The sequence below is a fragment of the Alosa sapidissima genome, chromosome 15 (assembly GCF_018492685.1).
Source record: "Alosa sapidissima isolate fAloSap1 chromosome 15, fAloSap1.pri, whole genome shotgun sequence".
Lineage (NCBI taxonomy): Eukaryota > Metazoa > Chordata > Actinopteri > Clupeiformes > Clupeidae > Alosa > Alosa sapidissima.
In genome coordinates, this window is record NC_055971.1 from 31,047,578 (window position 1) to 31,060,980 (window position 13,403).

Sequence of the window (13,403 nt, forward strand, 5' to 3'; positions counted from 1 at the left end):
CTGTAGCGATTGTGTTGTGCGCGCCATTCGGATAGGTAACTGTTATTACACATATTTAAAATTAACTTGGTTTACATGTTTGGAAACTGGAGCATAAAGCAAGCGAATATTAATAAACGTCATGTTGAAGTGACAAGGTGCGGGACGTTGTCTTTCATTAAAGCTCGCTAGCAGCATGCTAATGTCGGCAACCTCCTACATTAAATGCCCTCCGTTGTTGGCCTTACACAACCGGTGGCACACATGCCCCTTAATTACACACGCACTTGTATTAGAGTGATTGTCAAAAATAATTTACAATAGAAATTATATTTTCTTCGACACTCCTCATAAAAAGCCACTCTTATTTGCTTCGTTTCTGAACAAAAAACGCATGATGTTACAGGCAGTGACAGGACTACTATAACGTACGCTATATTGGAGGTCCTTACCTATCAGACTTGCTTTCTCCTGGATAGCAAGCACTGCAATGGCGGATTACGATAACTACGATGACCGGGATCGGGCTTATGGTAGCTTTGGCGGCGGAAGAGGGTAAGGAAATTTGTGAACACTTTGAAATAGTGTGCGTCTGCTGTCAAAGCAGCAGCAGATTGTGTATTTTGACATTTAGAGAAGAGTGCGTTGCAGCCATGATTGGTGTAGGCCTAGCATTCATAACCGGGGTGTCGATGCTGCACACTACGGATATGATGAATGGAAGGCCGGACTAGAGAATGAGGAAAGGTCGTGGTTAGAGTAAGCTTCCAGATGGGAATGTTGGCTGCTCATATTGCTGTAGTCGTGGTTGCATTCGTTTGGTGAACTGTAATATCTGATTTTACAGTGCCAATGTCTGTAGTTATGCGCTAGCAAGCTAGCTAGCTACACTCTTTGCCAGCAAGGCACTTGGCGCCAGGGTCTCAGGGAAAAAAACAGCCCACATGGACTACATGTTGTGCTATAGTCAGCAACTCCACAGCTTCAAACATAATGTCGATTATTCTCATCCACCCATTTCATTGTGATGGGCGTTTTGGCTATCTATGTTTATGTTAGATTGCCTGTCCGTGTTCAGCTAACTTACTTGGCCCTTGAGCGGTTGCTGATCAGGGATGTGTGTAAGGTATAGATAGTTAGCTAGCTAGCGAGCTAGCTAATATTCAGACAGCCATAGACAGCATTGCATGACCAGGTTGGTGGGCCCAAATCTCTGTCCCCCATTTTACCCTCAGATAGTCGTAGCTGCGGCATACTACAGGCAAGTTGCCAGTACATTGAAATGAATGAATCAAGTAAACACTCAACGTTGGCGACGATGGCTTCACCGTTTGTCTTTCTCTGCCAATGTGCCTAATTGAGTTAGCTAAATGGCTAGCTCACAATCTCACGTATTGTCTTAAACACGGGTAGTTTTTTAAAAGTTCCTTAACCGCCAATGCTACTAAATGCCAAATAATTGGCAAGCACAAGTGATTAACGATAGCGTGTTATCAGAGCCCCATGACGTGCTCGAGGAGACATAGCCGAAAGGAATGAGGGCGCTTGCTGCGTCGAAAACGCCTCTCTGTGATGCACGCTTTTTGGGCAGAGTAATATATCATATCAGAGTAATATAACATATCAGCCTTTACCGACATACAGCGGGGCCAATTACTTGTTTTACCTCTACCCACCTTCATTTACACTGAATTTTAATTGCAATTCAATTCTATATAATCTGACGTTGAAACAGACATGATCAGTCTGAATGATGAGTTTGTCAGTATAGCCTAGGCCTACTTCGAGCATCAACTAATTTCTGGATTAAGATTTGCCGTCTCCGTTTTATCAGCCTGAATGATCAGAACAGAAATGTTTTGCTGTCGAAACTGGAGGAATTATCTGCTCTTGTTTGCTTGTGTCCTGTGAGAATTCACCATGTGTCACCTCGCTTGTGACGATGGGTACTTGTAGCTGTGCAGTCTACACGCCGGTGTATCTGGTGTTGTCTTCAACTGAATGACACTGGAGGAATGTCGCAGGCATGCAGAGAGGACTCTCAAGACTTGATACAAGACCCCACCTCGTGTGCCTGACACTAGGCCAGGGCTGAAATGATACACAAGAAATTACTTACTTCACAGAGGGCAACTTTCTGCCTACTTTCACTTCAGTGGTTGTTGGCGGAGCATGTCTCTCTAATTCCAAACAGTAGTTTGATATGACTGCAGCTCCAGTGCATGCCCCAGATCATTATCTGGCTGTTAGGTCTAACTTACATGGAGAAACACATCTCTTGGTTTTCTTTGTTAATTATGCAGCATGGAAATGAGAGATTGTCTGGTTTTTGAGCTCATACATGTCAATAGATTGTCATAGTGGATTTTGAGGTGGCACAAAGGTTGATTGTCTCTGTTTTGTGGCTTGGGTATACAAATGAATGAACATGACACTGTGGTGATGGTTTCAGTCTTTGACTGGTATATTTGATCAAATTTTGTTTGATCTTTTTCTGGTTATCAGAATCCATAAATGAGTATCTAGTCAAACATTATGTTAGATATGTATATAAGCCATCTTTTTGTGATACATTCTCGATATGCTGCCACCATATATTAATATTTTGACTAAAATAATAAATTCATAAGCACAAACACTGAAATGGGTCAAGAAACACTGAAATATTCAGAAAAATGAATTATATAGTGTTTCTTAAGAGGTATATTTTTGCTAATTTTTAAGAATATTTGTAGGTTTTAAGAGGCACTAAGCTAAAACTCTATGCACTTTACGCTGTTTAAAATCAGTTGTGAAATGCAGTGAATAAATACATAATTCCAGCTTTTTGCCTTTGTCTTCCTCATTTACACAGATATCGTGATGTAGGCCTATCGTAGATTCGTCTTTTGCAGTGTATTGAGTATTGCAGAATCGCTGAATCGTGATATTATCGTTGTCGTGGGCAAAGTGTCGTGACCGTGTTGATTTGTGAGTTACTCTGTGATTCCCCGCCCTATTATGCTGTAAGAACTTGTACAATGTGTCACCATCGCATGTAACCATGTAAATGTGTAAAATGTGTTTAACCATCGCATCATTTGAACATGAGAAATTAATGCACAGAATGCGTTCTCAACCCAGATTAAAAATGATTATGGAATGTACCGTCTGGCTTAGCTAGCTTTTAGGACGGACGTTGGTGTGTTTGTAGCTTGTGTAGTTTGGCAGGCCTGCCTATTGTCCCTCTCTGACGCATTGTTGGTTTTTGGTCACTAGACCCCGGGGTGGTGGTGGACCAGGAGGCCCCCGCAAGCAGAAGGAGCTCCCCACAGAGCCGCCCTACACCGCCTACGTGGGCAACCTCCCCTTCAACACCGTGCAGGGCGACATCGACGCCATCTTCAAAGACCTCAGCGTCAGGAGCGTGCGGCTTGTCCGCGACAAAGAGACAGACAAATTCAAAGGTGAGCTTGAGCTGGCCTGACTCTCCTGCTCCCACCCTGGCGCAAGGGCCAGGTTTGGGCCAGAGACCCCTTGTAAGTTGAAATGAGGAGAGGGATTTGTGACCATGGCAGGCAAAAGAGGACCACAGTTATGGCCTAGCTCACTACCTGCTTATGTGCATTTAAATGCGTTCAGATTTTGAGCTTTCTCAATATGTCTTTTTAGGTAAAAATGACCCTGACAAAACAAGAGATGCAACAAACTAAGGATCTAAAGAGGGGAATGGAGCTTTGTTCTTCCTTCATCCTCGGCTGCCATATTAAGGTTGAAGGCTATAGCAGAATGATTGGAAATCATCTTATTTATGACTTCTGACTTTCAGCCCCCACTCTGGCCTTAATGAAACATTTTGTTTTTGGCCACATACCTAACAGAATTCAGTATAATTATACACATTGGTCCATCAGCTACCCTTTTGTTAAGTAGCCTAGTACTGAGTTGGAGCTACCATGGGAACAGCCGTTTTGTCATGAACAACGTTATCCGCCACCAGCGCAGAAGAGAGAGGGCGCCGAAGCAAGCGCTTTGACCAAAGCTCAGATTAATCCTAATGTCTTGAGTCCTCTCCTTTTTTGTTGGAGCAAATTGCCCAGTTCGTTTCCATACCAGGAGATTTCAGAATGACGTAACAGTGGCCAGATTTATGAAAACCATACCTCATCAGGATCTCTGCTGTTACGTTTTATTAATCACACTGTTGGCAGAACAATAGCCTGAACCAGGCTTGGAATTTCACCATTCTGGGGGCAAGGCCACTTGGCCTTCAGTTGGGCATATTTGGTGGGGGGCACAAAGGCCACATGTCAGGGCACCAAGGCCAAAGTTAACTATACAGTAGTAGGCTATAAAAATGATCAAAGTTGTATTTAGCCTATTCACAATTCGCAATTATCGGCTAACATCGTTTAAAAGCTAAGAAAAAGCTCTTTCATGTGATAATTGTGATGTCTGTGTGATGAATAGGCTACTTCGCGAGTAGTTCAACTGAGAATGGGTGAATTTGGACGCACTTTCTTTCTTGCGCTGTCACTTTCTCCACTGCGTAAAAGACTAAATTAATTTTATTTAGCACAGGCTTAATAAAAATCGCTATTAGTAGGACGCAAAGCAGAATATTGAAAGAAGGGGGCACCAAGGCCACCGTGGCCTGTAAACCTCTGATTTTCAAAGGGGCCTCACGGCCAACGCAAGGGGCTACGACGGCCACCGTGAAATTCCTACCCTGGCCTGAACCATCTCTTGTTTCTGTGTGTGTGTGTGTGTGTGTGTGTGTGTCTGTCTGTCTGTCTGTGTCTGCTGCAGGTTTTTGTTATGTAGAGTTTGACGACTTGGAATCCCTCAAAGAAGCTTTGACGTATGATGGTGCAGTGAGTATCTGTCTAATTAGCCATTCTGCACATGCTGACGACTGCTCTGTAGACAATGACCATGCTGGGCGGCAGACGGTGACTGCTTGTGTCTCTTCGCCTACAGCTTCTGGGAGATCGGTCACTGCGGGTGGACATCGCCGAGGGCCGAAAGCAAGAACGGGGAGCCGGAGGCTTTGGCTTCCGAAAAGATGACAGAGGTACCTACGCACGTTTAGACTTCGTGGGCAGTGAATGCCTCGTACTGTGGGGGGACTCATCGCTGTTTCATTACATAACTAGAAGGAATAAGAAGACAAAAACCAAACGACCAAATAAGGACATAGACCTACTACTTGCAGAACTGACCTTGTTTAACTATAATCCAAAAATGCATTGATTTTAGAAATTAATCAATTAGGAATATGTTGTTTGTTTGTTTCTTTGCTCTGGTGTTTTCACTCTTCTCTGTAGAGGGTTTTCTCATGAGCTCTCCTGCTTCCTGGTTTCCAAGTCTTTCTATCTGATGTGAAAATAACAAAACCTCGGGTGCTAAACTCAAGGTTTAATGACCAGACACACGCACATGCCAGTTTCCTGGGGGGTATTCCATCAACCTCGCTAATGAAGGCAGTGATTAACAGAAATGGTCTGGCTTGAAGTAGCATAGACTTTTACTTGAGACTGAAGCCGTTCCATTAACTCAAGTTAGCTGCATCTTGCCTTCGTTTTCGTTCAGTCAAGGCTTAGGTCAGCTCTGTCTGCTTGTGCAAGGTAGAAAAGTAGACCAAAACAGTAGATTGACGAAAAGAGGATGTATGTAGAAAAATTAAGGGAATACTAGAGGATTTATGTTCGTTTTACAAGCGCCATTTACAGGATTTTCATTGAAAGTCATAAAATTGAACATCGAGAGAGAAACAAATTGGATAGTTGCCTACATAAATTGGAGAATAGTGAAAGCATTTAAACAACAATGCTCGTGGTTTGAAATCATTTGCGAGTTTGATTGTCTTCACTCTTAAACAAAACAAGTGAATGAATAAATAGCATTACCTCAAAACAACTTTGGGATATGCTATTAAAAATGATAGGCTAAAGCCTACATTCTTAGGTTAAAAGGGTTCACTCCAAATTATTGTCTAGGTGTAGGGTATCAACTTAATACAGGCTATTGTGCCCCATAAGTCTCATACTTCTGCCAAAGTGTTTGTGAAATATAATTATCTGAAATGCAATGGCTTCATTTTGTCATTTAATATTTAATCTGTGTAGCACATTGTTCATGAATGTCAAATCAACTATCATCAAAACACATGAAGCGGTTTTAATCATTAGTAAGCTATATAGTCTTAATTGCCTTGCATCAAATTTAATGTAGCCCACTGGCATTTACTGTCATTTAACAGGTTAATAAATGTGCATGGCACTTCATCAATAGTAGGTTATGACACTTCTTTCATTAAATAGTAAGCTACAGCATAAAACGCCAAAGTCTCTAAATTAATAGAAATTATCAAGGTGATAAGCTACGTAAAAGCTTTGTGTGGGTAGCGAACCAGAGAACAAACATTAACGCTTACTTTGATGTATCGTCTTGCTACGCGTTGCACCACCACCACGGAATACAGATATCAAAGAGTAGCAAGATTAATTAAATTTTACTAATTAAAGTTAATATTTTTGAAATTGAATAATGTTAGATAGATACTTTATTGATCCCCAAGGGGAAATTCATGTTCATTTATTGATGCATATTGTGCACTAATAAATGAAGCTAGTGAATATGTAAATCAATGCTTGGTCACACTGTTGGGGGTAAAAAGTTGTAGGCTACCCGTGATGAGAACATGAAAGCTTGAAATCTCCTACGGAGCAGACTAGTTCTGTTGCACAAATTCTCATAGTTAACCAAGCTAGGCTTCACGTAAACCACACTAAACTCTCACTAAAATTAGCGAGACTTAATAGTCTAGCGAAATAAACCAGATTTAGCCTTTAGCGAGGTTGATGGAATAACCCCTTGCTCATGGATTAGTCCTAGTCCTGGACTAAACTCCTTTTTTCAATGGAGATTCACACTGAAGTTTGTTTTTAGTGTAGAACTAGGCTTAATCCAAATGGGAAACTGACCGTTTGCCTTTAGGAGATTTGAACTTGATTTCCACTCTCCTTCCATCTCATCCTCATGTAACCATCTCACTTACCTCCGTCTGTTTTCTGAGGTGCTTGTGTAGGTAGACGTCGTTAAACATCTGATCCTCTCTTTGCCCTTAGCTGCTGTCCTGCTGGCCTAATTACTGAGATCAGCTTCTCTCTCTGAGATCTCTACCTCACTAGCAGCTTCTCTCTCTGAGATCTCTGCCTCACTAGCAGCTTCTCTCTCTGAGATCTCTGCCTCACTAGCAGCTTCTCTCTGAGATCTCTACCTCACTAGCAGCTTCTCTCTGAGATCTCTGCCTCACTAGCAGCTTCTCTCTCTGAGATCTCTACTCTAATACCAGCTTCTCTCTCTGAGATCTCTGCCTCACTAGCAGCTTCTCTCTCTGAGATCTCTGCCTCACTAGCAGCTTCTCTCTCTGAGATCTCTACTCTAATACCAGCTTCTCTCTCTGAGATCTCTACCTCACTAGCAGCTTCTCTCTCTGAGATCTCTACCTCACTAGCAGCTTCTCTCTCTGAGATCTCTGCCTCACTAGCAGCTTCTCTCTCTGAGATCTCTGCCTCACTAGCAGCTTCTCTCTCTGAGATCTCTACTCTAATACCAGCTTCTCTCTCTGAGATCTCTGCCTCACTAGCAGCTTCTCTCTCTGAGATCTCTACCTCACTAGCAGCTTCTCTCTCTGAGATCTCTGCCTCACTAGCAGCTTCTCTCTCTGAGATCTCTGCCTCACTAGCAGCTTCTCTCTCTGAGATTTCTACCTCACTAGCAGCTTCTCTCTCTGAGATTTCTACCTCACTAGCAGCTTCTCTCTCTGAGATTTCTACCTCACTAGCAGCTTCTCTCTCTGAGATTTCTACCTCACTAGCAGCTTCTCTCTCTGAGATCTCTACTCTAATACCAGCTTCTCTCTCTCTGAGATCTCTACTCTAATACCAGCTTCTCTCTCTCTGAGATCTCTACTCTAATACCAGCTTCTCTCTCTCTCTGAGATCTTTACTCTTCTAGCAGTTTCTCTCTCTGAGATCTCTATCTTTCTACCAGCTTGTCTCTCTGAGATCTCTACCTCAATACCAGCTTTTCTCTCTGAGATATCTACTCTTCTAGCAGTTTCTCTGTCTGAGATCTCTACCTCAATACCAGCTTTTCTCTCTGAGATTTCTACTCTAATACCAGCTTCTCTCTCTCCAGGATCTCTACCTCACTAGCAGCTTCTCTCTCTGAGATCTCTACTCTAATACCAGTTTCTCTGTCTGAGATCTCTACCTCACTAGCAGCTTCTCTCTCTGGGATCTCTACTCTACTAGCAGCTTCTCTCTCTGGGATCTCTACTCTACTAGCAGCTTCTCTCTCTGGGATCTCTACTCTACTAGCAGCTTGTCCCTTTGGGATCTCTACTCTACTAGAAGCTTCTGTCTGAGTCTCACATGCTTCTAGCGCACTCTTCCTCTCAAGTCAAGACTAACCTCTCTAGAATGGGCATGGCAAAAGAAAACAGCTGGTCAAGGCTACAGCAATCACCAGAGGCTTTTGCTTTCTCTCTCTTTCTCTGTTTTTCACTCTCTTTCTTTTTTTCACCACTTTTTCCTGCTCTTCTATCTTCCTCTGTTCTGCCTCTTCCTTGTCCTCTCTTCCTCTGGCCCTTGTGCCTGCGTGCGTGCTGGACTCTGTTTAAAGCTGAGCCCTGTCCCCTCTCACAGGCCGTGGAGGCGCACGCGGTGGTCCCAGAGGAGGGGGACGCGATTCCCGGGACGACTACGAAGGAGGAGGAGGAGGAGGAGGAGGAGGTGCGATGACCGTTGGCCACAAAATAAAAAAAAAAATTAATAAAAAAAAAAAAAAAAAACAGTTGATTCAAACGACCAGACACTTTTGCCGTCCTGGTCATGAAGCTGAGTGCCCAATGTCTGGAATAGGCAAATGGAGAATCTACAATCTAATGCCAAAGTGTTGTACATGCCAGTGTTAGGTATTTATTGCAGAGTATTTATGATGCAGGTTGTTTTTGTTTATTTTTGTTTCCTCACTACCCTATCTCTCATCACCCACACTCCTCAGTACTCCACCCCACCTGCAAGATTAATGTTGAACTCGACATTCACAGACAGACTTCATCTCATTCTCATTAGTCATAACTAGGGTACAGTGGCTCACCGACTGGTGCGGGAGCGTTCCTTAGAGAAGGGTTGCTCTGCAGAGGCGGAGTCTGAGATCAGAAACCTTTCAGAGCATGTCCCCTTACAATCCATCTCTTGTGGACCATAATCATGACCTGCACTGATCTCAGATCAGCTCTCAAGGGCAGCAAGGCAAAAGTTCTGTCACTGCTTCACTTATGTGACCATTCACTCCTCTTCCTCTCGTAGGCTTTAGAGAGGATGACTTCATGGGTGGGAGGAGTCGAGGTGGCGGACGCCCAGGGGACCGGAGAGGGGGCGGAGCTGGTGGTGGCGCTGGCGGCCCTGGCATGGGGCGCTTCAGGGATGGACCTCCCCGAGGGGGCCCGACGGACTTCAGAGAACCCTCTGATGGTGGCGCAACCATTCCATCTCTATTCTCTAACTCGGGCATTGTAGATGGGAGGGGAGAGTAGGGTTCAATTATGAGGGCTGAAATGCAGGCCAGTAGATTTAGTTTGGCATTCACTCTGTAGTGTTGCCATTTTAGTGGCTGTAGTTTTATCTTGGCATAACCTCTGAAAGACAGCAACAGTTTTAACTTTTTACTATCCAAACATGTCCCAGGTTGTGGCGGACTGCCATCATTTATATGTGTATATATATATATATGTATATCCTCTTGGCGAAATTTGTAAAACCGTTATAAATATTAGTTAATTACCACTTAGTTATTGTTTATTACAGTTTCTGTTTTCTTGTTGATGAAGCCTTAAGGTGTTATCTATAAGTTATTTCTAAGACTCATGCATTGCATCATGGTCTGATACTCATTTCTCTTCTCTCTTCTCTCTCCTTCCTTCTCCAGAGGAAAGAGCACAAAGGCCAAGGCTACAGTTGAAGCCGCGCACGGTCAGCGAACCACTAAACCAAGTGGCCAATCCCAACTCGGCCATATTCGGCGGCGCCAAGCCGCGGGAGGAGGTAATGTCCAAAGAGAAACACTAAGAGACTGCCGCCTGCGCCAACCGGGAATGGAGGGCAAGAAGTGGGCTAGGGAGAAGGGGGGGGGGGTGGGCAGGGCTGGGGAGAGAAGATGGTCTAGACACATCATGCCAACAGGGGGATAGGATAAACGCCTCGGTCATCATTCCTGCCGGACGAGACGAGTGGAGACCCTCCTCCTTCTCCTTCTCAATTCAGTGCGAGTGCAAATATTTATTCAAGAGGGATTTAAAACAAACAAAAAAAGATAATAATGAGAGAGAAAAAAATCCAGAGTATACACACACACTCTCGTCATTCAGATCACTGTCGCGCTGCACTCTGTCTCTCACAGACACACACACACACACACACACACAAATGAGCAGCTTGTGAATGCATGTCAAACCTTACAAAAACAAAACTGTTTTTTTTATGTCCACCTCTGCTTCCCGGACTTTAGTGCCTGCTTTGTACCGTAGCTCAGCTGAGGAGGTTCATTCATGTGGGCTGAACATTAAGGAGGGGTGTTTGCTCTGTTCTTTTTGTTTGTTGTTGTTTTGATGGAGCTGCTCTGTTTTAAAAAGAATGCACACTATTTTGGTTTTAAAGCCCCCTGCCCCCTTTTGATTTATATCTGTTTTTTTATTATTATTATTATTAATTGTAGATATATAGTGCTCAAGATTTGGCCCCTTTTACCTTGTGTGAGTAATGGTGTGCACTTTTCAGATTTTGAGTTTGTGGGGCATAGTCTCCCATCTTACAGTGGCTTCCTAACTGCTCAACGTCACCTGCAGTGATTTTATGTTTTGGTGTTAGTGCAGTGAAATAGTCCACCTTAACTAAGCTGACCTGAAGCTCTGCTGGAGGCAGCTTGAACTTCAGCGTTAAGATCTTGAGTACTGCTGAACAGGGAGTGAGACCCACCTATGTAAAACACGCACGCACACACAAATCCAAAGTCAGTGCACCACACCACAGTGGTCCTTGGCCATTACTTCACACACTGATAACGTGACACAGTCGCTAGAGGGCTAGAGTAGGCACTCGCTGGGGTTTATGGTCTGTGCTAGACGCTTTAGCTCTGGTCGTCGAGTATTGAAAGAAGTGTCGCCCAGTCACACAGTCGGTGATTGTTCAGAACTGTGCAAAAAGGCATTTGCAATGTGACCGGTGGTCTGCGAAGCAAAGCAGTCTGTTAAATCTCCTGTTAGTGTAGATTCTGGCTATGAATTATTGGTAGGAACGCTATCTTCTGATGTATTGTCATGTATAACATTGATTTTTTTTTTTTTTTTTTTTTTTTTTTTTCTTTTCAACCCTTCATTCATTGTTCATTGTTGCCTCCTGTCTAACCCGGACCTTGTTGTGCTTTTGTTTTCTTCCGTTCTCTAAGAACTAATGTATCCATGTGGCTGCGTTATTCCGGAAGGCTAGACTGGATCTACGGGCTTGGTTCACCAAAAATCTTTCAAAGACGTCTTCCCAAAGAAAACAGAAAATGCTGGCGGGGCAGCGGGGTGCTGGGCTTCTCTCTCTCATCCCTGAATGCCAACGCGAGCAAAAACAAAATAATCAATTAAAATAAACCAGGCCTGACCCGATTGGCTATGGAGACGTTGGACCGAGGGATATTGGGAAACTGAGTCCCAGGTTTATCTTCACCCTGCATGCCCCTTCTTTGGGAAACTCCTCCTCTCGCCAGACCTTAACTAAACTCAGAAGACAGTGGCTGCAATGTCCTTCTGTTGCCTTTGGGTAAGGACTGTATCAAGTGTAATGTGTTTCTTTCTTTCCCAAGGCATTGTTTTTTGTGCATGGTTTAAAAAGAGAAAAAAAAAGGCGCAAAGTCTGTTTGCGTAGTTCATAGACACTCGGTCAAAGTTGTGTCTCTTTAAACGTTGAACTACATTTCTTCTATTTGTGAAATGAACAGTTTTCCCTCTTAATCATTTCCCACTGTCTGAACAGTTAAATAATTTTCAAATCAGAAGAAAAATCTGAGCCTGAATCATTTTGTTGCTTTGTGTAATTTCTGGCGTAACTTCTTGAAAGATTTTTTGACCTAAGTCTGTTAAATACCAGCAGAAAAATGCTTTCTGTAATAACTCCACACACACACACACACACTCACACACACCCACACACCCAGCCCTTCCCTTTCCTAAATAGGAGCAACATGAATGCACCCTAGGTTTGACATGGCCGCACCACGGGCTAAAAGCTACGTCTTTGTCGACCAACATTCAACTTCCACGGCTTGATGGTTATGTACTTAATAATTCAAAACAGTGAAATAATAAATGGCGCTCACTTAACAGTCAAACGCTTTATACATAGGAAGCTTGTTGAACAAAGATCAACCGCTCTCACATGTCAAACTAAGGTGACAGGCGCTTTGTCTGTCCAATAGAAGATTAGCTTAGAAATCTCTCGGGATACCCATGTGCCGCAACCATTTTATTTACATTTTATTGGACATGAGATGGAGAAAGTGACACCCTTTTCTTACTGTATTATAGAAAGAACAGCTGTTTTTATTCTTTCTTTTGTGTTGTTGTTTTCATGATTTCCTACACTGTTAATGGCAATAAAATGTATCATCTTACAGAGTTTCTAATGAATGTGTCCGTAGGGAAGGGTATGGGGCAACTTTGACATGTTTGTGTTAACTGAACAGACACCTAGTTGGGAGTAAGTAAGTCAGTCACGCAGCTTTTGTAAGAATAAATGTTCAATTGTCCCCACACACTTTTAAGAATCAGTCAGTTCTCACTATGACATTGCCACTGTAGAAGTAAAGGTCAGCTTTTTATGTGGCATTCTTGGGTAGAAAATGTGTCGTGAACACTTGCCATAAGTGGTATACACAATCACTTCAACCGTCTTGTGTTGTCTTCTGATATAGCTTGGCCCTGCAGGCATTTTGGTTGTCTCTTACAATCATAAAAGGTTACACCATCGCTCTTCTTGGTTTTGTGCTTGGTCTAATGCGTAGCCTAATCAATTTCAAAATCATCGCCATGCCGTCAATATAGATAATCCTAGACAACTGGACAATACAAATAAAACTGCGTAGAGCAGCAAACGGCATACAGCAAATGGACAACCTTACTTCAGATGGGCGAGAATCGCCATCCTTCTCATCAACTGATGACTAGCCTACGAGTGGAACGGCATCACTGAGCAGTTGTGAGAGAAGACGCAGCCTCCTTGAAGTGGTCTAGACTAGAGTAGCCTAATGGGCTGCTCCTAGTCTAACCACAATTCGGAGAAAACCACCCCCATATAAATCCAGATCGAGTGTTTAACTGTTACACACTCAAA

At 43.2% G+C, this 13,403-nt stretch overlaps 1 protein-coding gene across 4 annotated transcripts; it reads left to right on the forward strand.

The window, feature by feature from the left end:
• Window positions 1-371: 371 nt before the first annotated feature.
• On the forward strand, window positions 372-12,684 carry eif4h (eukaryotic translation initiation factor 4h). 4 transcript variants are annotated; one of them, XM_042063896.1, is made up of 8 exons: window positions 374-534; window positions 3,238-3,425; window positions 4,768-4,832; window positions 4,939-5,032; window positions 8,673-8,759; window positions 9,339-9,503; window positions 9,958-10,073; window positions 11,473-12,684. In XM_042063896.1, exons 1-8 carry the CDS (start codon window positions 470-472, stop codon window positions 11,476-11,478), a joined length of 786 nt encoding a protein of 261 aa, XP_041919830.1. In that variant the 5' UTR covers window positions 374-469; the 3' UTR covers window positions 11,479-12,684. The 4 variants fall into 4 exon arrangements, with proteins under 4 accessions (XP_041919833.1, XP_041919830.1, XP_041919832.1 ...); XM_042063897.1 differs by having other exon boundaries at window positions 375-534; window positions 8,673-8,753; XM_042063899.1 differs by lacking the exon at window positions 9,339-9,503 and having other exon boundaries at window positions 372-534.
• Window positions 12,685-13,403: the final 719 nt, after the last annotated feature.